This window comes from Toxorhynchites rutilus, chromosome 2 (assembly GCF_029784135.1).
Source record: "Toxorhynchites rutilus septentrionalis strain SRP chromosome 2, ASM2978413v1, whole genome shotgun sequence".
NCBI classification, from domain to species: Eukaryota; Metazoa; Arthropoda; class Insecta; order Diptera; family Culicidae; genus Toxorhynchites; species Toxorhynchites rutilus.
In genome coordinates this window covers 91624188-91650784 of record NC_073745.1, presented here as the reverse complement: position 1 = coordinate 91650784, position 26597 = coordinate 91624188, and the positions used below count along the sequence as shown (strand labels likewise).

The 26597-nt window shown below is 39.7% G+C and overlaps 1 protein-coding gene across 3 annotated transcripts; it reads right to left on the bottom strand.

The window, feature by feature from the left end:
• Positions 1-23615, bottom strand: LOC129769686 (Y+L amino acid transporter 2). Of its 3 annotated transcripts, none has more exons than XM_055772099.1 (8): positions 23397-23615; positions 16918-17554; positions 1839-2057; positions 1489-1759; positions 1310-1430; positions 1048-1251; positions 830-979; positions 1-768 (listed from the first exon to the last, which is right to left on the bottom strand). In XM_055772099.1, exons 2-8 carry the CDS (start codon positions 17222-17224, stop codon positions 532-534), a joined length of 1509 nt encoding a protein of 502 aa, XP_055628074.1. In that variant the 5' UTR covers positions 17225-17554; positions 23397-23615; the 3' UTR covers positions 1-531. The 3 variants fall into 3 exon arrangements, with proteins under 3 accessions (XP_055628074.1, XP_055628075.1, XP_055628073.1); XM_055772100.1 differs by lacking the exon at positions 23397-23615 and adding an exon at positions 23101-23318; XM_055772098.1 differs by lacking the exon at positions 23397-23615 and adding an exon at positions 17641-17911.
• Positions 23616-26597: the final 2982 nt, after the last annotated feature.

Below are 26597 nucleotides of genomic sequence, written 5' to 3'. Positions count from 1 at the left end.
TTATTTCAAAAGAATGCGTTATTTATTTAACCTTACTTAAGCTATACGTAGAAAAACTTCTTAGAGATGTAAATCTTATATAACAAAACCATGGAAAATTGCTTCAAAACAGTCTTAACTTTTGTTATGTTGTATCCATTTCAATAAATGCCATCCTATCTAATAACACTGTAGGTTCATAATGTTCTGCAGCTCCAACGCGATACAATAGTACGCAATGCTTGATTGTCTTCTTGTGAACTTATGAAAAACAAGATCTCTGATAGATTATTCGTTGTGCATAAAAAGTTTGAGCAAAAAAACAAAAATAGAGAGATTTATCTCACGTTTGAATCTTAACATACGGGGATCTGTCAAAAAACCGCTCGTTGAAAATTTGCTCTTTATATACATTCACATGCGATATGTAGTGAAACTATTAAGGCTGCTAGCGAACTGCCAGTTCGTATCGGACGTGACGATCCGAGCCTCGACTCGACTGTCGAGCGATCTATTTACAAAACACGCTAGCTTCCAGGCGGACATGTTTCGTTAGTCTAGCTTCTCGCTGTTGGGCATACACAGGAACAGTTTCGCACAGAGCACATTGATCGCTTGAGATTTGGCTGTCAGCCACGCCCAGGGCTTGTGGATCGTAACGTAGTACACTGGAATGCCCAGCACTATGATGAGGGTGCCGATTGCGACTTCAGTGGGTGATTCGAAGACGGAGAATATCACCAGAAATCCCGCGGTCAGGAGGAATACGATCGGAGCGACTAAGGACACCTGAAAAGAAAGAGCATGAAACGATCAGTCAGTTTTCGGGCTTTCGATGTGGATAACCTACTTTGATGGGCCGCTTGGCGTCAGGATTCTTTTTGCGTAGCTGCAGCAATCCGGCGACGGAAATAAAGATGAATAATATCTCCACGTAACTTACATAGTTGATGATTGAGAAAACATCTCGGATGAACAGAAGAACCAATGTCAGAAGGCACTGTAATTGAGAAAAACTATAGTTAAGGCGCCTTTAAACTCGTATCGATGTGAAGCAACAGTCTTTACCAGGAATATCAACGATGGAATCGGTGTAAGACAGCTTACGTTGATCAGCGAAATCGCCGCTGGAAGGTGACCATTACGGGCTCCCACGAAAAACAGCCGAGAGGAAGCGAAAATTGCACCATTCAAAGATCCAAATGTTGAGCAAGCAACAAACAGCGGCATGACCCATGCCATAAATCCGAGCATTTTCTCAGCGAATGTCACCTAAAAGTAGTGGTATTGTAGTGCCTAAAAGATACTCAATGAATTATTTAATTCCTACAGCGACAGCCTGCGAAGACAACATGACATCCGGTGGAAGAACAGCAAAATAGGCGATATTGGTGATTACGTAGATTATGGTCACCATAGGCATGCTGATGCAAATTGCTCGTGGAAGGTTCCTGAAAAAAGTGCATGTCAAAGGATTAAAACTACCAAACTATGTGAGATTAAATTTACCGATATGGATCCTTCAGCTCCTCCGTCACAAAATTCAGATAATTCCACCCAGAGTACGAAAACAGCCCGTTATAGAACGCCAACGCGATGAACCCTGGCTGGACCTTGGAGTTTTCGAACGGGTTCTCCAGCAGTTCCGTATTGCCGCTACACAGATACCATGCACCGGCAGCTACAATCACCAGCAGCGCTAGCACCTTCATTCCAGTGAAAGTTTCCGTCACGCGGGTCACCCATTTCACGTTGTAGCAATTGATCGCCGTCAGAAGGCCTAATTCCAGTTCGAAAAGCAAAAGTTCCGATTATAAATTCCTAAACGTGACATGACAAAAATTCAGTCTTATACTCACACGTGATGAGAGCGGCAAGCAGCCGCACCGATTCGTACGGAGGTTCACACGTGGGCCACAGCGGCTGCAGCAGATACTGGGCGAACGTGATGGCCGTTATGGCATTACCAGCGGGCACCAAGATCAGTAGCGCTACCCAAAGATACAGAAAAGCTGGTAGAGGGCCGAAAGCCTCCCCGATGTATGCGTAGTCACCGCCGGACTTTGGGATCATGGTGCCTTGGGAGAAAAGGGGGGAGCAAAAAAATTGATGATTATTCGTTTTGCTTTTATGGAAATAGACGCATTTTGGGCTGGAACGTGAAATCGGATTTGAATCGGCTATGGTGGCACTCCCATAAAATTGAAGGTGTCGAAATCTCTCTTAAAACATTTGCCAAACTTTCTTTATTTTTACTTAACATTTTGATCAAGTGTGTGCATGATTCATCGTTGATTTCATTAAACGTCATGTGACAATTTTTAGTACGCAAATAGATAAGGTTGAATTCTTTGTTGTTTATTTAAGTGAATTGTGAAAATTTATATTCTGCTGGATAATACAGGAGAGTCAAGAACGAGTATAAGTTTAAAATTTCATTAAGTTTTTCCGAATTTGAAATTTTCACGATATAAAGTTCAATATTCCTTCAAAATTTGAGGAATACAGTGGGATTGACGCATTCTTGAGCGATTTGTTCGCAATGGAAATCGCATAATTTGACGAACCGTCGAATACAAGTTCGTGTGGATTGGCACAGACTGGCTCTCCTCTGTGCTACAAAAGCGACAAAAAGTTGGTTGATTGAAGGCAAAATTGCGACAACACATAATTGTTTCTACTCTATTATCTCAGAACTTATCGAGTGCCCCTCGTAAATAATCTAATTTATTGCAGGACAGCTTTCTGTCTAGAGATAACACTCGACATTACGAATCGCATTGGATAAAAAGAGTTTTGGATGGATGCATTGGATGGTATAGAGTTTCATTATATATAAGCACGATTTAAAATGAACGATATAAACACAATTAATGAGCAATCTCAATTTTTATCTCAAACTAATTTCAAATTATTACAAAATCAGATTCCAGTTAATCGTAGGCCAATGATGGAATTTTCAATCCCGGACCACCCATCAGCTTTTGCACAGACTGATCTGTGATAATTTTGGCCACTTTTTCCTGTTTTTTTGCAAAGTTAGCGATGAAATCTGCTGGTCTGTTTTGTCAAATATGATTTGCTAAGGTACTTCGGTAATCGAGTGGTTAGGGTCACACAGTATCATGCCGGGGGTTCGGCTTCGATTCCCGTTTCGGTCGGGAGACTATTCGTCAAAGAAATTTTCATCGACTTGCACTGTGGTCACGCGTATTTCAGAGCTTTCATCACTCAGAATACATTCAAGACGTGTTATTTTTTGGCGTAGATATCTCGACTAAGTACTAAAAAACAGCGATGTTCCTCTAGAAACGTTAGTACCATTGTCTAGAATCATCTCCTTCGGTACGAAATGGGCTTGGATGTGTACCAGCGTATCATTTAAGTAGTGCACTGATGCCTAATTTGGCCAAAACAGTACTGAGTGCTGAGTACTGCTTCCGGATCGCCGGCCACAAATGTCGATCCAGGCACTCTCGAACGTAAATAGCTGTATTCATTGTGTCAGTGATCTCGAACGGCTCGGAAAGCATGCCACACTTACAAATGGCTTGCCAAACCATTTCTTTTTTTTTCCGGTAAAGATTAATGTATCCGTCTCTTCAACACTTTAACTAATCCGAATAGTGTAACACGAGTCACCCGGAAGCGTTTTGTAATAACACTAGACATAAGTTCCGTCCATGATTGATGGGTGAGTCATGAGTAGCGGGACTAAATGAGAACACGTTTTTTATGTTTTTTTTAAATTCAATTTTCCAGACAATGTGCGTTTGAGGTGTGAAACAATTAGACAAATAGTGGCCCTTCACCTTCAATCTTCATCAAAATTTCCGGAACCCTCGCCATCATGGTCTGGAATACCTTGAGGTCCATTTATTCAGCACAATTGATGATACGGGTTTCGGGTGCTCCCGCGGCCGAGTGAGTAGCGTCAAACCTAACATGCCGGGGGTTCGGGCTGTCCAAGCATCCGAAAGACGCGTTCTCGGAGAAAACTTTGATCCTCGACCATTATTGTAAACAAACGAAAACACACTTAGCACGAACAACGTCCAAAAATAGGAGAACAAAAACACACACACAGCTGTTTATCTTTCAACAGTGCATGTGGCGGAAAACGTGACATGAATTTAGCCCCGCTACTTATCACCAGCGTTACCATATCTACAGAATAATGTGCATTTATACAGATTTTTCAGACTTTTTGAAACCAAGAATCTTTAGATACAGATTACAGATTTTTTTTTGGTTTTCATACAGATTTGCAGATTTTTCTAAAAACTATCCAAAATTAGTTATGGCTTGATCTCAATAATATTTCTTCCCAACTCACCAATTTTATTCATATAACATTCGAATCAGTCTGAATGAGAGTCATTTTGGCATTCATATGCAGCGTGTATTGCTGCTTTCTTATGTTCAATCCAAGGCGAAAATATGCAAAAGTCTGCGTCATCGGCTAGCTTTACAATAAATAAACAACACTGCACAATGGCCCAGGAGATGCATTGAGGTAGAAATTACCATTTAGAGCTCGACAGTTATTCTCTAGACAAAAACTGTCTCAGACAAAGTTGTTACTCATGATAGAGCGCTCGCTTTTATGTTGTCAAAAATAGGGTGAGCAAAATTGTCGATGAAATAAAAAATCTAACTTTCTTATCTTTATATATAAAGGTAAACATAGTTCAGCAATGTTGTAGCTACAATTATTTGAGACATATTTGTAGAACAAAGTTTTTCTCTATCTCTGGAAATAACCGATATAGCACTTTTTTCTAAATTATGTTAGGGTCATCATGAAAAAAACTGTTTTTTTGCTCTAACTTTTATGTTTCAAATTTTACATGCAAACTGTCTTCGAAAGACTATTAGAGCTTACTAATACAAACATTTTTCGATGCAGAACTTGTCAATATCTCAACTTTACTCAAAGTTATTGATATTTCTTCCCAAAAACATGCTCTTTTCATTTGTTTGTCATTCTTTCTGGGGCAAACGTAAACAAAGTTTATTGGCGGCATTTGAAAGAGCATATTTCACTCTACATGATGTGTGATTTTCAAAAATATGTTATTTTTTGTGTTTGAGTAATTAAAAGTAAGTAAGAAAGTAAGATTCCTTTATTTTATTGTAAACACCTGATAAGTATTTACTAAATAATGTTTTCATGTTTATGTTTAAAAAAATGTTTGCTATAATTCTTCTTTGTGTGATATTTTTAGCATGTATCACAAAAATAATTAGTTTGGCGTCTTCTATTTTTCTGTTTGAACATACAGAACAATGCTCTTTACATCTACACAGTGCCTCAATACATGGAGTTTTCCACGAATCCTTTCCTCAAGCACGGATGACAATTTTTGTTTATAAAGGGTGTGTCACATCAAATTGCATCACGGAAAAAACGCTGTAGTAATTTAATTTTTAGGAATTATATCTTCAGCTTTCGCTTATAATCAGATAAGAATGTATAGATCACGTTGGCCATGCTTCACTGTCAATTTTTCTTAAATTTGGAAAAATGTCGTCAAACGAAAAAGAGCGTCGTGAATTAATCCTGCACACTCATTTCGAGAATCCGGAGTTGTCACATCGGGACATCGGTAAGATGCTGGGAATCGTCCAATCCACGGTCAGCAGAGTACTAAAACGATACTTCGAGAACCTAACCATCGACCGGAAGGTGAAGAAAGGCAAAAATGGATGCTCCGTCAGTGAAAAACATCACAAGCGCGTAGTTAAGCAGTTTAGACATGATCCGAGAAGTTCGGTCCGGGATGTTGCCAATAAGCTGAATTTGTCAAGTTCATTCGTCCAGCGGACCAAGTAGCGGGAGGGCCTGCGTACATACAAGGATCAGAAGGCTCCTAACCGCGACGAAAGGCAAAACATGGTGGGGAAGACGCGAGCCCGGAAGCTGTACACCGAAATGCTGACGAAGCCGCATTGCCTGGTAATGGACGACGAAACCTACGTCAAAGCGGACTTTCGTCAGCTGCCGGGCCTGTTGTTCTTCTCCGCAGAGGACAAATTCAGCGTTCCGGAGGAGATTCGCAAGCAGAAACTATCCAAGTTTGCCAAAAAGTACATGGTGTGGCAAGCGATCTGCTCTTGCGGAAAGCGGAGCGCCCCCTTCGTGATGACCGGCACGGTAAACGGGCAGGTTTACCTTAAGGAGTGCCTACAGTGCGCTTACTACCACTATTGAAGCAGCACGAGGGCCCGACCATCTTCTGGCCGGATCTCGCTTCGTGCCACTATTCAAAGGACGTGTTGAAGTGGTACGGAGCCAACGGGGTCACCTTCGTGCCAAAGGAAATGAACCCGCCCAACGCGCCGGAGCTTCGCCCAATAGAGAAATATTGGGCGATTATGAAGCAGGCCCTCCGGAAGAACCCAAAAGTTGTCAAATCGGAGGCGGACTTCAAGAGAAAATGGATTTCTGTTCAAAAAAAACTACAACCTGACGTTGTACAGAACCTTATGGACGGGGTAAAGAGGAAGGTGGGCTTGGGCTCGAAGTATGAATAAAAACAAAATGCCAAAAGTTGTTTAATAGTTTTTATTTTACTGTCTAAAATTTTCAAAAGGATCGGTCTACTGGGCGAATTTCTACAGCGTTTTTTCCGTGATGCAATTTGATGTGACACACCCTTTACTGTTTATACTGATCTTTTATTCATAGTTCTTGAATCTTCGGCTCTGTTACAGCTAAAATGCTAATGAGCCTTAAATAAATAAAATGGGATAAAAAAAATAGTTCTCGAATAAGTTCACACGACATTAAAATTCGTTTAGACATGCACATGCGGCGGGTCACTAACAGAGACATCAGAACCAAGCTGCCTAGGGGAAATCGGCATTGCAAATACATAAAAGTAGAGAGAGATTTTGCTCCCACCGAAATGTGTTCCCTAACAGAGACATCAAAACCAAGCTGCCTGGGGGAAATCGACATTAAAAACACATGAAAGTGGGGGAAATTTTGTTCCTACCGAAATGTGTTCCCTAACAGAGACATCAAAACCAAGCTGCTTGGGGAAAATCGGCATTGCAAATAAATGCAAGTCGGGGGCATTTTTATATTGTAAATAAGGTGAGTGATATGATTAATTCTAGCCAATGAAATTTAAATTTGGAACTTGAAGTTGGTTGCTTCGTGAAATATCATATCAATGACCGATCGTGTATTGTGAAAAATTTAGTACAAGTGTAAGTGTAAAATTGTATATGGTAGCATTTGTGTTAAAAGTGACTTCAAATGTGAAACGATTTATTTCAATTTTCATATATAAAAACCTAGGTGTGTTCTCGCTCGAGAACGGATCGTTTGGTTTAAGCTATCTGTTTTGTTGTGTTCATTGTCACCCAAGGAAAGTTTATACGGCGAGAAAGATTGGAAAAGTGAAGAAATATTAGTGATTCCCCATATGCTCTACATATAGTATAAGGTGTTGTTAGTCCAATTAAAATTCGCATTGGGTTGAATAGACACTCAGAAAGTAAAAATTATAAAAGAAAATTACCTTTCCATTTTAAATATGTTTTCTCTATAATAAAGTAAAACATGTTACTGATGAGGAAAAGTGACAATTGTGTTCGGTATTGGTAATTATTTTATACTACATATTCTCTTTATTTCATCCCTACATAACACAGAAGGCATCTCGTCTAGGATCACAGAGGTTTTCGTCATATCTCGTTCCACTTCGGTATCTTTTATCTGATACGCACCATCCAACGACTGTTTACTATCCTTCTGTCATCATCACTCGGTAAACACTGGTGGAGTGAACAAACAATACCCAACAACCAAACAAAACGGCCCTTTTCAGGGCCACCGAATCGTTATCAAAGAGTATAACGATGTAATTCTTCAAACATGTCCAAAATCAACAGATAGTCTAACGGAAGCCTACGTCAACTATGCGGTCGTGTCTCGGACACAACCCTCCTGTGACTTTTTTTTATATTTATACTGTTTCTTATATGTCTTTAGAGTCAATCTTACCTTGGCACAACGGACGGTACCGACGGTCCCTCCTTTCTGGCCATATCCCGAAGTTTTGTCTACCGGACACGGTTTTCTCCCGAATTTCTTTTTGTTCTGAAGCTGCATTCCTCTCCATGTTTCCAAATCGCGTTCCGAACTACTCTAATGCTCAGATCTTCCATTTTTTCCAACTAATTCCTTGAAATTTTGAAGATAGTATACCATTTGTGCGCGATTATTGTGCGAATTATTTTTTCATGGAGACCGACACTTCCGATACACAGCGGAGATCAGTTGTTTAAACGTCATCCAGAAATCGCCAGGTCAGCGACCAGTCAATAGCTGTTCTCAAAGTTTTCAAAATGGCATTTCTCAAACTCTCAAGATAGAGTTTTATGCGAACACCCACCGCTAGATGCCACTTGTTATGGGCAAACATGGGAAGCAAGAAAAAAGACGGATAGGTAATGTCGGGGACATAACCAGAGTGACGTAGGACTATACAAAAGGGACAGTTTTTGTTAAATATATATTTTAAATATATTGTTTTATTTTCTTCTCCTACGTGAATACCTATCTATCCACCTGAAAAATGGATTAGTTTACTGTTTACTCTTTATGAACATGTTGATGGTTCTGAAAAGAACCTTTGGTGTTGTGTTTTTGTTATCACTCGATATTCCCATCTTGTTCGGTTAAACCTTCCTGTTTAGCTATTGCGTTTGCCACTCGCCACAGCTTTCACAGTTGGAAAACTTCTTCCCATCCAGCTTGTGACATGTTGTTCAGTAAATTACATTTAATGCGACGTGCCAGAGAAACACTTTGCCACTCACTGAAACTAATTGTTGCCTTGATGAGCGCCGAACCGAAGCTGTTCTGTTCTTGATGCGGGTTTTCTGATTGTCGTGAGCAGCTTTGCAAGCCAACTCGAGCACTCCGACGGCCGAAACTCTATAATCGCTGTTAAGTATACTGGTGCTCCGACACCAATCCGTTCGGCCTAGTTACCCTTGCGGAGCAATCAGTGAATGCGACCAACAGGGAACTGGAGACCTGCACGGTTCGAGTGAGACTTTGCCTTTCCCTTAACTTGTCCTCCTTTGTTACGTCCACGATGCCGATGTTTGAAAGGAAATAAGATATTTTTTTGGGGTCCGCGTGTTTTATACTCTAGCGGTACACACTCACAGGATAGAACCAAAACGGCAGACTCAGCCAGAGGGGCGAGTCCAACGAGACGAACGAATGAGCGTTAAAAGGGAGCGATGGCAAAAAAATACATTCATTACGATTTGTTCGCTCGTTGGATTCACATGCAGGCTAAAAAGGGTCCTTTTCAGGATCACAAAATTATCTTCAATCTAAAGAGTTTATTGTATTGTTATCACTCGATATCCCCATCTTGTTCGGCTAAACCTTTCTGTTTAGCGATTGCGTTTGCCACTCGCCACAGCTTTCACAGTTGGAAAATTTCATCCCATCCAGCTATGTGACATGTTGTACAGTAAATTACATTCAATGCGACGTGCCGAAGCGCCACTCAGTGTCGCATTGGAGGCGATTTTAACCTGTAATTGAACATTTGTGATGACAGTGGTACAGTGTCGACTTTCAATGTGGGGTCATAATTTGGATCTCTATGTTTACAAAAATGTCCAACTAAATAAGTCGCATTACATGTCCGTTCAATTAGATAAATGTCGAACTAATTGTAAATTACTGTACTTTCAATCTGGAAACAATTTAAGAATTGGTGAAAATTGAATAATCAGGAAAGTCCCCAACTATCAATAAGCTCAGAACAACTGCCAAATTTACATACTCATCAAATCCTGGCAAACAAATTATGAAAAAATCAATTTGTGTTTTATTATTATTTTGGATAATGTTTTAGAGAGCATTGAACTTTATTTCCTAAACTCTTTTTTGGAAGGTTTAATGGCCCTGAAAAGCGCCTTGTTTTATGGAATGGTTCCAATTTAGAAAACTTAGTACACGTGGTTTTGAAAAAATCCATTTCGAACGCCCTCGATGCCGCCTTATTCTGGATTTGCCACCAAAGCAGTTTGTATAAAGAACAATTTTTTTTCTGCTACCTGATGCCGTTTTGCGATTGCGTCTGCCACTCGCTACTCGCTGCAACTGCCTGTTGTCTTGATGTCCACCGAACCGAATGTGTTCTGTTCCAAATGCGGGTTTTCTTATCGTCGCGAGCAGGTTTGCCAGCTAACTCGATCACTTCGGCGGCCGAAACTATATAACGCCGGCTAGGTGGACTGGTGCACTGGTACTAACGCGCTCGGCCTAGCTACCCTTGCGGGGAACTCCAGATCAACACGGTTCGAGCGGGATTTTGCCTTTCCCTTCACTTTTCCTCCTTTACCATGTCCAGACATGGTTGCTTGGGTTGGTTTGTTGATGTGTTGTGATGCGAACCGATGTGGTGTACGGTTTAGATGAGAATGATCGTTACGGAAGGAAGGAAGGTATTGTATTATAGAGACTTTAAACTTTTGCAGTTCATTCGTCTCTAGCCTTGAGAAAGGCCCTTTGAAAACTCTACTCTACTCTACTTCAGCGCTACCACCTCCGCCCTCTTGCCTTGAGAAAGGCACTCGATCCCTCGCCGTCCAGCTCGTCCAGCAACGATGTTGTCCAGTCGGTGTCCACACAAAGAAAGCGATCGTTACGGCAGCGGAGCAGGGATTTTTAAGCTGACTGGCTGGCTCGAGAATTACGCATGTGTGAGACTGCGACCAATGTTTCGTTCATTTTTTCTTTTTCCTATCCAATCGTGTTTCATTCTATTTCGCTGCTGCTGTGGTTGCCCGTTTTGGTCGGTACGATTTGAGGAGCACAAAATGAACCAATCAAAAATGGGCACATAGTGCATTTTGACAATGCTTGATATTTCACAATTATTCAATTATTTATCTCAAGAAAAATGAAATGTTATTCGTTATGATAGATGCGTAGATATATTTCCTATCAATTGATGCAAAAACCTTTGCGATCTATTGAGAAATGCTCGAGTTATAAGCGTTCCAAATCTTGCATTTTTTCCTACTTGTTCAGTGCCTAGATTTCCATTTCACCCCCTATATCTTCCGGTTAGACGTAGTCCTATGTCAAAAGTTCCGAAAAATCAATATACGGACTTTGAGAACTGTATCATAGGGGGAATTATCGGATCAAGAAGTGAACGACCGAAACTCAAGAATTAAAAAGGATTTCATATCAGTGCAAGCCAAGGAAGTTGTAAGTAGGTGCGCGAGCATGCAGTCTTTCCCTAACACATCGGTCCCTATGAACCGACGTTGAGCTTTTTGGTAGAAAAGAGCTGACTGACTGGGACTGACAGTTCTTTCTAGACGAATTTCTGACTATTTTCTATTTATGCAAAAAGTTTCTTTGCGAGCTGGAACCGGCACTGGCGAAAACGCTCTTAATGCGGGCTGAATGGAATGCGCAGCAATATCAATTTGGGGCTTAACGTGTGAAGGAATCTCAGGGGCAGTCTACATATTTAGGATAGTCATTTTTCCAACGGCGTGAACAACTCGTTTTGGGGTGATCACTCCCTTTTTTCTCCACCAAATTTTTGCTACCGCGTTAATGAGGCACTTTCCTATCGCCGGGAACAATGATCCCTTTCTTTATCACCAGCGATCTATTATTGATTTACTTCTCGCATTCTTTGTTTTTTTTTGTTTTAAAGTTGTTGGAGAGGCAGCGTAGCTATATGCAAGGTTTTCACTTGACGTATGCTTTGAAAAAATGGACTGATTTAGGAAATGAACCGTACCACCTGAATCCACATATTCATCGCCAATCGTAGCAAGCATAGATTTGCAGCAGCCATGGCGAGAGCGTCGAACGGAAGACTGGTTCCGGCTGACCGATGGTGCTGCAACAGAAGTTGAAAAGCAAAACCGAGAGCAAAGAGGCCTCATTGTTCCATGTACTTTGGGCCGGAGGTCAGAGCAACTGGATAAACGACGAAAAAGTATCTTGCTAAAATGAATATATTTATGCGGAAAATGGCTGATCGTGTCAGGGCAGCAGACAATCGCCTAGAAACAGCAGAAGGATCTGATGAGAAACATCGTCGTCATAGGCGCTATGATGACGACATTGCCTTTCTCCGACGGATTGCTTCGCCAGATATCAATGTTGAATTCCAATAAACTAATTCCCAGTTCTAATTATTTTACATTTAGCAATAGTCCTTAAATTGAATGTTTTTAGTACCTGTAGTCGCGTTTTGCTCGTTTAAACAATTGAGCGTTTATTTGATACGTAGAAACAATGTTTATACTGAAAATCGATTCAAATTACAATCACAAAACCTCACGTTATACAATAGATCTTACATTTGGAACGCGCGAACAAAACACATAATGCTTCTGCGCCGTCGGACAGTACAGGCAAACCTTGTTTATGCGGGGGATAGTGACCATACAAAAAAATCGTGCAAAACTTCACCAGTTAAAGCTAAAATCGTGTTCGGTACAAAATTTGAAAAAAACTTTGTTTTGCGGTAGATAAGGACCACATAAAAAAAGTTTTCCCCAAGAAAACTCAAATCCACGCCGTTCACCGTCCGATTTCCTTTTGTTCCCCTGCTTTGCGATGGGACAGTCTGCCTTTTCGGTTGCGCGTGGCTGCTTGTGCTTTTAGTTTCATGTCGAAATGTGTTGCTGTTAGAAATCATGTCATGCGCAACATAGAGCATTTGATGGAACGATGGAAATGATTTGAGAAGTGGATAATTTAGACGCAAATATGCCTTTTTCACACTGAAATGCATATGAACCATCGAAAAAAATTGTAAGGGTTGTATCTTGGACACGACCGCATATATTCGACGTAGAACTACGCGATTATATTATGAAATCCACTTGTTTACCACTTCGAATATTATTTTAGAATGCATAGAAATTTTTGTAATAGATTATGCTTTTCGTTACAATTAAATTTGATGAACGTCCTTTTACGTTTAATATGATGCCTAGGACTATCAAAATATGTGAACGGAAGAATTGTCAAATGATCATTGTATTTTACATTTCCCTCTGAAATTATTGCGCATTTCATGTTTACGTAGTTCTCGAACCGCGAAAGTTCATGCATTTGAAATACGGGTAGGGTTAGCACACAAATCGGCAGAACAAATGTATGGGAAAAAAGGAAGTTTTTTTCAGTTTTCATGAATTTAAAGTGTTTAGAGATTAGCGAATTGTAATGTATGGCATATCAACCAAATCTTAGAAAATTTCCGATTCGATTGGTATGCAAATCATGAGGATTCGTTCACAGTGAAAATAGTTATTAACGTTAACTTTAATTCATAAAAACATGACCTGTTTTCTGATTGGGCACCCTTCCTGAAAGACGTAGTTCTACGGCAAAACTAAATGGACGATAACTTCGTCAAATATGCTTTTCATATACCGAACAAAAAAAAATCGCACAAAAAACCGCATAAAACAGGTTTTGCTGTACTTAGTAAAAAGATCGATGAACATTGTAGTCCTCAGATAAACCGCAGGGCATCTCGCGATTCAGAGCTCAAGCTCAGCTGAAGACAATTTCACCAAAGCATCCCCTTGCGTACATCTTGCCTCGATCGACTATCCTTAAATACAGCCTTCTCATTTCCCTTCCCGAACTCAAGGCTACGAAAGTAAGCGTTGCGCGAATAGACACTCATTGGTCGAAAAAATTTGGCGATTGAGCCAAAATTCAAAAAGTTCATAGTTCAAAAGTAATAAATTTTTGGAAAAAAATGAAAAATGGTTTTCTGGACCATCAGTTAACTTTGAAAAATCATGACTCAAAAACGAAGAAAAACGCCTCTCTGGTTTCAACACACGTTATGTGAAAAATTCTCAGCTTTTCTGAAAATATATAATAAATATAGCGCCCTTGGTTCCGAAACTATGAAAACAATAAAAAACGAACACAATCAATAATAACGAGAACAAAATTCAAATTTTCTGCAGGTGTAGTATTTTTTTCAAAAAAGAGGTGGTTGGCTTTAATTTGATATGCCGATCATCTGAATCGGTCTCAAACTTCAAAAGTTATGAATTTTTGAAAAAAGTCATTTTGGGGAAAAAAAGAGGAAAAAATTGATTTTTTGGACAAGCCTAGAATGGAAATGGTCACCCTACTGAAAAAGAAAATCGGGTCTAATGCTTTGTGATAAAGAACAAAACTAGCACTTTTCATGAAAATCTGAGAACCACTATATCGGTTTGGCATGGAATGTATACAGCCATAAAATAATAATTGAATAAATAGATAAATAAATAAATATGTTTGGAAATAAATAAACAACACTCAATAAATATACACACCAATAATAAATAAGTTAATGAATAATCCGAAAATATTACATGATGAAAACAGTTGTGGCAACTGTTACAAAGATGCCAAAAAAGAGTCGAAATCAGAACGCACTCTATCTGTTCAGAAAACCATAACCATACCTGTTTGCTCATCTCATGGCATCGATTTACTGTGAGCCATCAGAATCTTCCAAGCTGGAAAAATGTCTGACTATAGAGATATGTCCACCTAAAAATATCCATTATAGTTAACGAAGCAGCCAGATCCGGTGCAGATGAAGAAGTCAAGCAAGACTTATTCAAACTGTGAGAGCATGGCATTGCGAATAGAAATGAACATAACAAACAATCAGATGATTGGAGTTAAGACCGAAAAATTCAAATGTCTAAAGGGTGTGTCACATCAAATTGCATCACGGAAAAAAACGCTGTAGTAATTTAATTTTTAGGAATTATATCTTCAGCTTTCGCTTATAATCAGATAAGAATGTATAGATCACGTTGGCCATGCTTCACTGTCAGTTTTTCGTAAATTTGGAAAAATGTCGTCGAACGAAAAAGAGCGTCGTGAATTAATCCTGCGCACTCATTTCGAGAATCCGGAGTTGTCACATCGGGACATCGGTAAGATGCTGGGAATCGTCCAATCCACGGTCAGCAGAGTACTAAAACGATACTTCGAGAACCTAACCATCGACCGGAAGGTGAAGAACGGCAAAAATGGATGCTCCGTCAGTGAAAAAGATCACAAGCGCGTAGTTAAGCAGTTTAGACGTGATCCGAGAAGTTCGGTCCGGGATGTCGCCAATAAGCTGAATTTGTCAAGTTCATTCGTCCAGCGGACCAAGCAGCGGGAGGGCCTGCGTACATACAAGGTTCAGTAGGCTCCGCGACGAAAGGCAAAACATGGTGGGGAAGACGCGAGCCCGGAAGCTGTACACCGAAATGCTGACGAAGCCGCATTGCCTGGTAATGGACGACGAAACCTACGTCAAAGCGGACTTTCGTCAGCTGCCGGGCCTGTTGTTCTTCTCCGCAGAGGACAAATTCAGCGTTCCGGAGGAGATTCGCAAGCAGAAACTATCCAAGTTTGCCAAAAAGTACATGGTGTGGCAAGCGATCTGCTCTTGCGGAAAGCGGAGCGCCCCCTTCGTGATGACCGGCACGGTAAACGGGCAGGTTTACCTTAAGGAGTGCCTACAGAAGCGCTTACTACCACTATTGAAGCAGCACGAGGGTCCGACCATCTTCTGGCCGGATCTCGCTTCGTGCCACTATTCAAAGGACGTGTTGGAGTGGTACGAAGCCAACGGGGTCACCTTCGTGCCAAAGGAAATGAACCCGCCCAACGCGCCGGAGCTTCGCCCAATAGAGAAATATTGGGCGATTATGAAGCAGGCCCTCCGGAAGAACCCAAAAGTTGTCAAATCGGAGGCGGACTTCAAGAGAAAATGGATTTCTGTTCAAAAAAAAAAAAAACTACAACCTGACGTTGTACAGAACCTTATGGACGGGGTAAAGAGGAAGGTGCGAGCATACAGGCTTCGGCTCGAAGTATGAATAAAAAGAAAATGCCAATAGTTGTTTAATAGTTTTTATTTTACTGTCTAAAATTTTCAAAAGGATCGGTCTACTGGGCGAATTTCTACAGCGTTTTTTCCGTGATGCAATTTGATGTGACACACCCTTTACTGTCAACAAATGGACCATTTGAAGCTAGCGATCAACCTGAAACGTCCAGAATTGGCCAAAAGAAGAGGTGTTGTTTTCCATCAGGACAACGCAAGGCCACACAACTCCGGGAGCTTGATTGGGATGCTTTAATGCATTCATCATATAGTCCGATACTGGCACCGAACGATTACCAACTTTTTCTCGCATTGCAAAAATTTTGATAAAAAATGGAATCAAGAGACGATTGTTAAAATCTATTGCTAGAGTGTTTTCGCCAATAAGGACCAAGACTTCTATGAGAGAGGCAATATGAAGCTACATTTGGAATGGCAACAAATTTTACAACAAAACGGTGCATATTTAACCCAAATCGGGCGATCTGGAGCATATTTAAAAGAAGTTTTGAATTTCACAAAATGGGTTGCCAATGGATTACTTTTTCTCCAGTCTAATACATAGTCTTAGCTGAGCTTAGCTGATCATTTTAATTGAGCGTCCGTTCATTGACTGCAACCTCTCCTATTATATTATCTGTTATTATGGACTATGATGCTCCGTAATTCAGTTTGCAAGCAATATAAAACCATTACAAAAGAAATGTAAACATCAACAATTTACTATCACCACATCGGAATATGTCATCGTTAGTAGATAGCAATTAAATGTTTCTTCTTTATGTTTTCAAAAGAGGCCACAGATAACAGGCTGCCAGGGGGTTGATAACTTAGTTCATGCGTATACCGAATGCTATAATCATCTCAAATAATTCTTATCACTTTATATGTTCCTATGACCTTCGTCCACGCTCCGTTCAATTTCGGCAATATATCTGAAGCGGCACCTTCTTCTAAGTGAATAGGGAGCACAGCGCAAACGAAATAATTTGTAAATAACCCAAACAAAACTTACCCAGTTCAGCGTAGCACAAGGCGCCCACCATGCTGAGGACTCCGGACAAAATCCACACGATAATCGCTTGACCGATTGAGCCAGAATACAGTAGCACTCCTTTGGGGGACACGAAAATCCCGGCTCCGACGATAACTCCCACAATGATGGCCACACCGTCCATGAGGCCAAGTTCTTTCTTCAGCTCGATTCCGCCGCCATCGTTGTTCTGGTCGGGTCGTAGCTGGGAACTCGCCCCGCTCGATCGACGACTCTGAGTAAACCCCTGCACTGGGGCCAAATTATCTCCGACAGCCACTTTTGCCATTGTTTTGTAAACACTCGCGGTTTGCGTTCTACGTAATCTAATTGGTTCACTATTGCGTCACTGCAACTTTTTGCTTCTCAGTAAGGCATAAACGCGTTTATCACTTCTAGTTTAACAATCACAACATTGGTTTGTTTGCTACTTATTACCATAAACTATCACATTCGAATGGGAGCTATTGCTATGTGCAATGTTGTTGGTTCCCAAAGTGCCGGATTCGTTGCCTCGGCATGTGCACTCGCACTGGCTGGCTCATTCCGTGGAGTAACTTTCTCAGCTAGCTGCATCGAAAACCTTCTTTGTCCGTTGTTGAACTCATCGGCCAGGGGTCTGAAACGGGGACAAGCAAAAAGTGGCGGATGTAAAAACTCTCAAAAAAGCAACTCGAATCGGAGGAATCGAAAATAAGCGAGTACCATTTTTGGACACGACGTCGTTGGTATTGATGCTGGGTTGTTCGGCTGTGGTCAATTATTTATTACATATGTTTCCATCTGCATTATGCGTACAGCGAAAAAGTGGGCGAAGATTTTTTTTGTAAACACACCGAAACTAAGCGATCTTCCGTTCAACTTGCTTTGCGAGCGGCGTACGAAGAGTTACTGATTACTGGCTGCGAGCGAGGATGGGTCGTTACGGTGGACGCGTCTTCCATCGCAGAACTGAGACAAGTATTGTCATCGAAAGTTTTTGTTAAGAGGTTTTCGAGTTCTCCGTATCGATCACTCTAGCAGAAAATATTTATTTTCAAATATAACCTTCAAGGCTTTAGATGACACTGGTAGTGAGATCAATCCAATCTCGTCGAAGTATAATCAATTTCGGAATATAAGAAGATAATGAGAAATAATCCTACCGAGCAGATTTTTCGAAAACTCCAGCTGTTTTCACAGAATTATGTCTGATACCCTTAGGAGGTCACCGAACCGATCGAATCGGGAAAATCGTGAAGCTCAACGTTATACTCACTGTACCATGTTTATTCTGGAGGCCAATCTCGCGCCACAAGTATCACATAAAAGTGCCAGATAATTCAATCAAAACCTCATTCGTTTCGCCAACACTCCTCCTATAAATCATCTCAACCAGATTCTTTGTCTACGCCTAAACACACGGATGCGAGGGGAGGGATCTACTTAACGAGAGTCTGCCATCGAATAGGCCTCACCGACCTAAATGGCGCGAACGATAAGCCGCTAGCGGGTGGATTATGTCTCCGTCGTTTTGTGCCTATGTAGCGAATTACCCGTGATCAAATTAGAATAGTGTCCACTTTCGGTGAAAAGAGTGATGCAAATCATACACACTCACAGTTCTGGCATTTTTGCCTCCGGTGGACGGAGCGGCAAACGCGCCATTATCTCGAGCAAATCTTCCATACCACTGCGCGGCCACGTTCGCGGTTCATCAAGTTATGAAAGGGTAGGATGGACTTCCACTCGTAGTACCTGACTTGTCTCTCTGTCTTGCCTCACATAATCGGGGATGCGTTCCGGCATTATTTGAGGAGGAAACGTTGATTATACCGTCGCTGTTTACAATCGCATGTATAGTGTCGCTCGGATGAACAGCTCTCTTTGTGTACGACACATATGTAACCGAATTAAGGTATATTGTTTTGGGACAGAATATGCTGAAGCGTGTACTTTTTACGGACAAATGTCAGGAAACTTCCATCGAGTACAGAATTTTGATTCGAGAAAAGAGTGAATCACAGCCTTTCCACATCGGTATCGGGTACAAACACATTGATTTAAAAGAGACCAAGAAATAACATGCTTCGCGGCGCTATATTTACCAATAGACGATATACTGATGTAGTCAGCATTCTGGTATGACTCGTAACAATCGATGATATACCTGTACAAATATTCGACACAAGTCAAGCAGTTTACTGTTTAGCAAATATGCATATTCATTGTATGCATGGATAAAAAAAACCTTTGATCAAACATTTCCGGGAAATTATAAGGAATATTCAAAATACATTTTTATTCATTAAAATTTATATTTTTCCGTTTTGAAGTCCTGGCTATTGTTACCCACTCACACCAGCGTTTGATTTGGTTCTTGGAACATTTTTGGTGCCTATTCGTCCACGTGGACCGAAACAGTACGATTTTAGACATCCCCTTCCCCCTCCGTGGACAAGCGTGGACATTCCTGATACCTCTCCCTATCTTGTCCACGTGGACATTCTTCCATTTGCTTTTAGTTTTTTTTTTGTCCGCTGAAGTTCAAATGAAAATATTACTCATGGATCTAATCTCACACATTTTTATTAAAAGCCGACACAAGTTTGCTGATTTCTGTGAGTTTTCAATTCGCTTTGCGGGCGAATAGCCCGCTCATACTCATAGATATTATTCAGTGTCTGATCCGCTTAGCAGATCAGCAGATTTATCGTAGCTATCAAGATTAGTTAATGAATGTAGGACATTTTCTCTTCAAAGCATCATTTACATTACACAAAACTTGGTTGGGTGGTGCATGGCGGCTAAAATGAACCTAATCAATACTAAACACCTGCATTAAAGTCGTGATTGATGATTTCATTAACCAATATTTTTCTGTACAGCTTCGTTAATCAATGGAAATATTAGGTTGCTCTGAAAACTTATACCGATTTTATGAAAAAATCTAATGCATCATTTTTATAGACATGCATTTATTCGACTATATATGCACCGTTTTGTATTTTCATGCTGTCTGGTGATCCATAGTTCATACAAGAACCTGAACAAATGATAATATGAGAAAGAAATATCTGGTGAAGACGGCAGGTAGAGTCCCAGCCAAACTACAAAAAATGTTCGCCGGATTGTGAAGCCGACATTAGATGTGACATTTTCCTGGAGGAATTCGACCCCCATCATATTGGATAGTTCTGGCCTCAATCTCGCCTTAGAAGTGATCAGTAGGGTGCCAATGAATGTATGGGAAAAATCGACTCAAAAATTTCAAAAAGTTACCCTATACAAAATGTTCACCACCTCGAAAAAGTCCGAATCCGAATGAGCTCATATTGTGCATAGAGTATATTATCGTGCAAATCAACATTTCGCATCAACATCTTTTTGAAAAATCGAGATAACTATTTTTTTTTTGGCACCGTAAACCATACTTTTCGTCTCGTATTCGGAAAAAACAAGTCCCGGAGTGTCGATTTTTGACAAAAAATTTTTTTCGAGATGACACTAGTTCTGGACGTTTCATGCAATTTTAAGACATTGACATCAACAATTTTTTTTTCGAAAGATCCAATTTCCCTTATTTTGCATTGGGTGGTTTGTTGAGGTAGTGAACAATTTTTATGGGGTAACTTTCATTGGCAACCTAGTGTTCAGATACCATGTAGGCCCTTGGACAGCTCTCGAACTCCACTGAAAGCTGAGATTTGGGCACTTCAACAGTTTCTTAAGCCAACTAGCAATTGAGATGCAGGGCCCGTAAGATAGGGGATTCCATCTGGGAGAGTAGGAGCTCGTAATACAGATTTTTTTTTTTCAGTCCAATAAGACACAGTGTATGATTTCTTCGGAGCAAAATATGACACGTGTTTTAGATGCGTTGATGTAGTGATTCGCAAATGGAGATGCGTTCAATGTAAGGCTGATGTCACATTAGGCGGATTAAAGCCGCAGTGGAGAATCTACAGTGTATCGTGAATGAGCTATGTCACACAGAGTGGGGCGGTTTTGGAAGCGATTTCAAATCAAGAAAAAAACCGTCGCGATATCCGCGGCGGCGAATCCGCCTAATGTGACATCAGCCTAACCCATCCACTGCAGCGTTTTACGAAACCATTCTTCACCAGGCACCAATGAACGGTTGTGTTAGACATCTGTAGTGAATCTGTATTGCAAAAATTACTTAAAGCAATACTCTAGTCTAATAATTTGATAAAAAATATTTTTTTTCCTTCATATTTCTGTAGTTTAGGCATTCAAGAATATACCCTAGAAAGGACTGATCGAGAATCCCATTATTTATCGAATTAGAACCATTTTAGTGATGCGGTATCTAACCTGGTTCGGCCATAACAATAAACATCAAACGCGTTTTTCTCGAAACTAGTTTCAAACGTACACGACATCTCATGTTCTTCCGAACCGATTCATGTCGAATTCTGAGAGCAGGTATATGAATACAATCTGTATGCATCTCTCTATCGCATGAACCTCTAAAAAATTATGTTTTTTGAATTTTACTATTTAAAAAAAAATCGGGAAACGTAAGAAAAAACGTTTTAAAACGCATTTTGTTTTTCAAACGGCCACCATTTTGTCAAAAAAAGATGGCTATTTCTGCCTGAAAAACTGGAGGCCAGTTTCCCATAGCTACAGAGATTTTTGTTCTGGAACCATACACTCCGGCACCTTTTCTGATACTGATTTCGACCCATCAGCACAGAACATGGTTCAACCATTACGAATACTGGGACCGCTCTCTTTGGTAGCTACAGTCTTCTTAATCGTTTGCCACAATACTAATGAGGTATAGGATATCCTAGGCAGTGTAGACACACATAACCATACCAGGTTAAAGATTCCATGTTCTGCCTATCATTTAAGAACATATCCATAGGGCTGTATTTGCCTTACTGATTATTGAATCTAAGTGAGCATTCCAGTATAGTTTAGCATCTAGGATTACACCTATATATTTCGCTGAAGCGCTGCATTTTGTTTCTTTTTCCCCAATATGTAAAGACTGCGGATGTTGTGTTCTTTTTTTGGTGGAAGGAATAATTGTTGTTTTTGAGGAACTTATGCCCAGATCTTCTGTGATACACCACTCAGGATATATAGAAGGAGTGTTATTTAGTCCAGAAACCTCAACTGAGTTCTAATACAAATATCAACAGTAATATTACGTTAAGACAGCGAAGATCATCTAGGAAATTTAGTGCACCGAAAACAAATAGAAACTACTGTGAGTTGTTCTCCAAAAACCTTTAGAGGCGAATGAACTGAAAAGTTTAAAGCCTCTTTAATTCAACATCATCATATCTCCAAAAACAAAAAAAAAACGAAGCGTGGGAACAAAACGTTACTCAACTAGCGGTTACTAGTGCCTTCATTTGGTAATATTTTGAACTTGGTTTCATCGCGATTCAAGCTTGCATGATATCCATTTTAAGGAAAATGTGTCTATTTATATGACTAATATCCTGTATTTGAAAGAACATCCAATTTATTGCAAACAAAAAAAAACTACGGTCGATTGATTCATAATTTCTTCTTTTATTTCGGTCGCACTAGTTTGGTTGAAATTCACAGCTGTGTACAAATATTGAAAAATGGAATAAACTACAAATAGCTAGTTGTATCGTGAAATCTTATCATATGCTCTGTATGACAAATGCTCTGTTGTGCTAGCAAATAATGAGTTCCACAAAACATCGCTCCATTCAAATAAACCTAAACCGACAGCGAGAATACTTTCACTTCCAAAACTCCCCCTCTCATTCAACCATTTTTAGCTCCTACAACCAAGTGTCACGGCCTGATTTCAAGGTTTTGCATAATCGTGGAATTGGTAGATATTTTCTTGTTTTGCTCGATGCACTACACATTCAAACAAGTTTTAAAAAGCACCGAAAAGAAAAGAGCATAATTGTCACTAGGTATGGTTTCGTACGACGGCTGCTTTCGTACTGGAAAAGGGGTAACATTCTAATATGAAGCACTCAGACTCAACCAGAGTGCGCGTTTGTGATTGCATATTCCGTGAGCTATACACAGACCGTGGATTTATTTTTACATAGGTTGACATGTGCTGTTTTGTGCGCACCGTACAAAGTATGAGCGATGTTTTATCAAATAATAACGGTATGATGTTGTGAACATGGTGATGAAATCAGTCTTGCTTACTTCGTGTACCCAATTAATTCCACGAGGAATTGATTTTTTTATGTTGAATTTGTGATCGGCGAAAATTGATACTTTATATAATTTCGCGTTAAACTGCTTAATTCACATTTTTGCTGTATTTTTACTCCACGTGTTTTAGAAGCTGCCCACGATGTAACCCCACTACACGTGCAATTAGTTTTGCCAACTGATTATGCTTCGAGTATTTCGGATGATGAAACAGGCTCATGGCAAATCATCATGTTTCGTCCTAAAATCGATTAGAACCTTCACTTTCAAATGAGCACTGCACTCACCATTTACAGTGTTCTCGGATAATCGTTATATCATTCATATGTAGTGAATTAACTGCACAGCTAGTTTTTCTCCACTCACAAAAAGGCAAAAATAAAATTACACATGAACCGCATAAGTACGATACGATTCTTCGAAAACGAAAATTTTTACTACCGAACTTCGCCGGTGAAAATGCACACGTATACTGATTGGCGGACGTTCCTTCCGCTGGTCGATTGCGATACGGACCCAGCACTCTACAACGGCACGATATGCTTATTTCCACAATCTCTTCTCTTTCGCTTTTGCGCTCTCTCACTCAGCTGTTGTTTCGCATTATCTACACGCCGATCGACTCACACAGTGCGATGGAATGGGAAACATGCTGCTTTTGCCGTCAATGAACGCTCGATGCGACACCTATACAACAAAATCGTGGAAGGAATTGTATTTGGAGTAACCCACACACACATCACCCTCCGGATGAGAAATTATGTAGCGTTTATGATTCGATCGTAGCATAGAAAGCATGTGTGCTCTTCTCATACAAAAGCAAATCTTTTGCCGCCACAAAATTATGAGAAGATTGTTTACGTTTCAATCAGAGGTGAGAGCAAGAGAACTTTTTAAAGTGCGAGAGAAGTGATTACATGAATCAGTTTGTTTATGATGCGCTAACTAAACATGTTCTGTATTGTTAATTGAATGTTTCAATTGCCAAATCGATGAACTCCATCAAACAAGAAGCCGAGAAAAGTCATAAAATATTATAGGTTGTTTCTTAAAATTCTTTTCAAATTACAAATTCGAAAATACGATGTAGAATGTATTGTTACGAACGCATATTTGATTTGACGACATATAGAAAGTATAAGATGGAATAAAATTGGAGTATTTGTTATTATTACTACAATTTTTTCGTGATTAGGGGAGTTAATCGATTTGCAAGTGAAAGCCAATTATTAATTAAAATTCAGTCTTTGAACAATTTTTTTATAACGAATTTCAAAATGTTTTATCAGATATTAAACGTCCACTTCTTTTTCTGTGTCTTACACCATTCATTATGTTATGCTTTTGGGCATTTCGGTCCCATTGATCAGGATTACGTCTCCTTTTTCGTCCAGTCGAATTTTCTGCCAGTAATTTGCATTGAAAAACCATCCGATTCATTATTTTCCCTACTGAACTGGATACGATATTAGTTCCTACGAGGTAAATTATTCTCTATCAGATTAGTCTTTTCTAAATTTCTAAAATTTGTTTGAATTTTTGACGTAGAACTACGTCTTTCATTAAGTGTGCCAAATCAGAAAACAGGTCACGTTTTTATGAAATAAAGTTAACGTTAATAACTATTTTTGCCGCGAATGAATTCTGGCGATTTACATACCTAACGAATCGTAAATTCCCTAAGATTTGTTTGATATGCTTTACATTACAATCCCATAGTCTGTATATGGTTTAAATTCATAAAAATTGGAAGCATTTCCATTATCTCATACATTTTTGTCCATTTGTGTGCTTTTCCGAACAGAGCTGTCAGTAACGATCAACCTATCCACGAGCAACGAAGGGGAAATCGTAAGATTTAAAGTCTCCGTGAACTTTGGAAAAGAAGAAGAACGAAGGGGAATATTTGCCTAGAGTATAAACAGTGGATCTCGCTGGGGCAAACGTTCATTCTTCGTGAGGACACCGACTGGAAAACACCGGAATGGTTTTCTCAAGGCAATGGGGGTGGAGGAGTAATATGGGGAAAGAGCAGAGTTTTACAAGGGCCTTTTTGAAGGCTAGAGAAGATTGAATTGAAGAAGTTTAAAGTCTCTTCAATTCAACAAGGAAAGGAAGGAAAGGCAAACTTTCAGTATCGTTCTAGATACGAAACAATGAATATTGCATGTTATTCCTTGTTTTGCGCCATCACATGTCTTCGTTTCGGACTAAACTGCGGACGCGACCAAATTACTCACTCGCTGATGTTTCTGGCATTGTAATCGTTGCATCAGAATGACGCCATTGCATTAATGTTTTAAGCTACACAATTGTGTGGAGAATCATCAAGCCTCGTCAGCTCACCAAGAAAATAGATGTTCTGGAATTTTGTCACTGATTCGGTTTCGCATGACGGCGATAAAACTCTCTCCACAAAGGATGACAGCTAAGCTAATCTAGACTGGCAATATTTACAGAAAGGGCTTCTGTTGAGAAGAGTGCAAAACAGAGATAAGTGTGCTATATTTAGTTGCTTCAAGCCAAAAATAGTGCATCTTCGCTACGCTGAAACCCCATTTGTAATGATAGATATAAACAAGAAGGGGAGACAGCGAGAGGGAATGATTTACGCTACAGTAATAGTGATGAATCTCTGCTGAGGCAAATATTCAGCATTTTGCCAAGCAATTAACATTGTTTGTTTTCTGTCATCATAAAGGCTTCGTTGGTGCCTTTGACATTGCATCAATGCATTGAACTGACGCTATAGTGAACCAGGTGTTAAGGTTGTGCATCAAAAAATTATTTGGGGGATTCCTAGTTATTCAATAAGTTATAATACGTCATTAATTTATTTGGGTTGGCATGCAGATAAAGTTTATTTCGCTTATTTAGTCACTAAGAAAGTGAATGTCGTTCTGGAATTTTGTATGGTATTTGGTTTCGCTTGTCGGTAGCAAAACTTTCTCCTCTAAGGATGACAGCTGCGCTTATCTCGAGCATGTATTGTTCTGCGAGCACAAGAATGAATCATCAAACAATTATCGTTAAATGATTCTACAATAAATAAAACATTTCAGGGCCACCAAACTGGTAGAATGGTTATTTCAAAATGTTCGTAGCATTATAAAATAATATCCGCAGTTATAAACAAGCGACTTGAATTAAACTACAGCGTAATTCTACGTCAACAATGCGGTCGTGTCTTGAACACAACCTCCTATAATTTTTTATGCGTTATTTAATTACTTGAGGTACGTTGTCCTGATCCTAAATTAAACTATTTTCTATCAATTTTCAGATATTCTCACCAGAACTTACCATTATAATATAAAATTATCTTTAGACACAATTTTTGTACGACATTTTTTCACCACTTGCACGTAAAAGAGATTTTAATTTACATAGAGTACTAATTTGATTGCATTTCATTCATAATTTTTATTTTATTTTTATTTTTATTTTAATTTTCATTCATAATTTTTATTTTAAGAGTGGGCTCATTC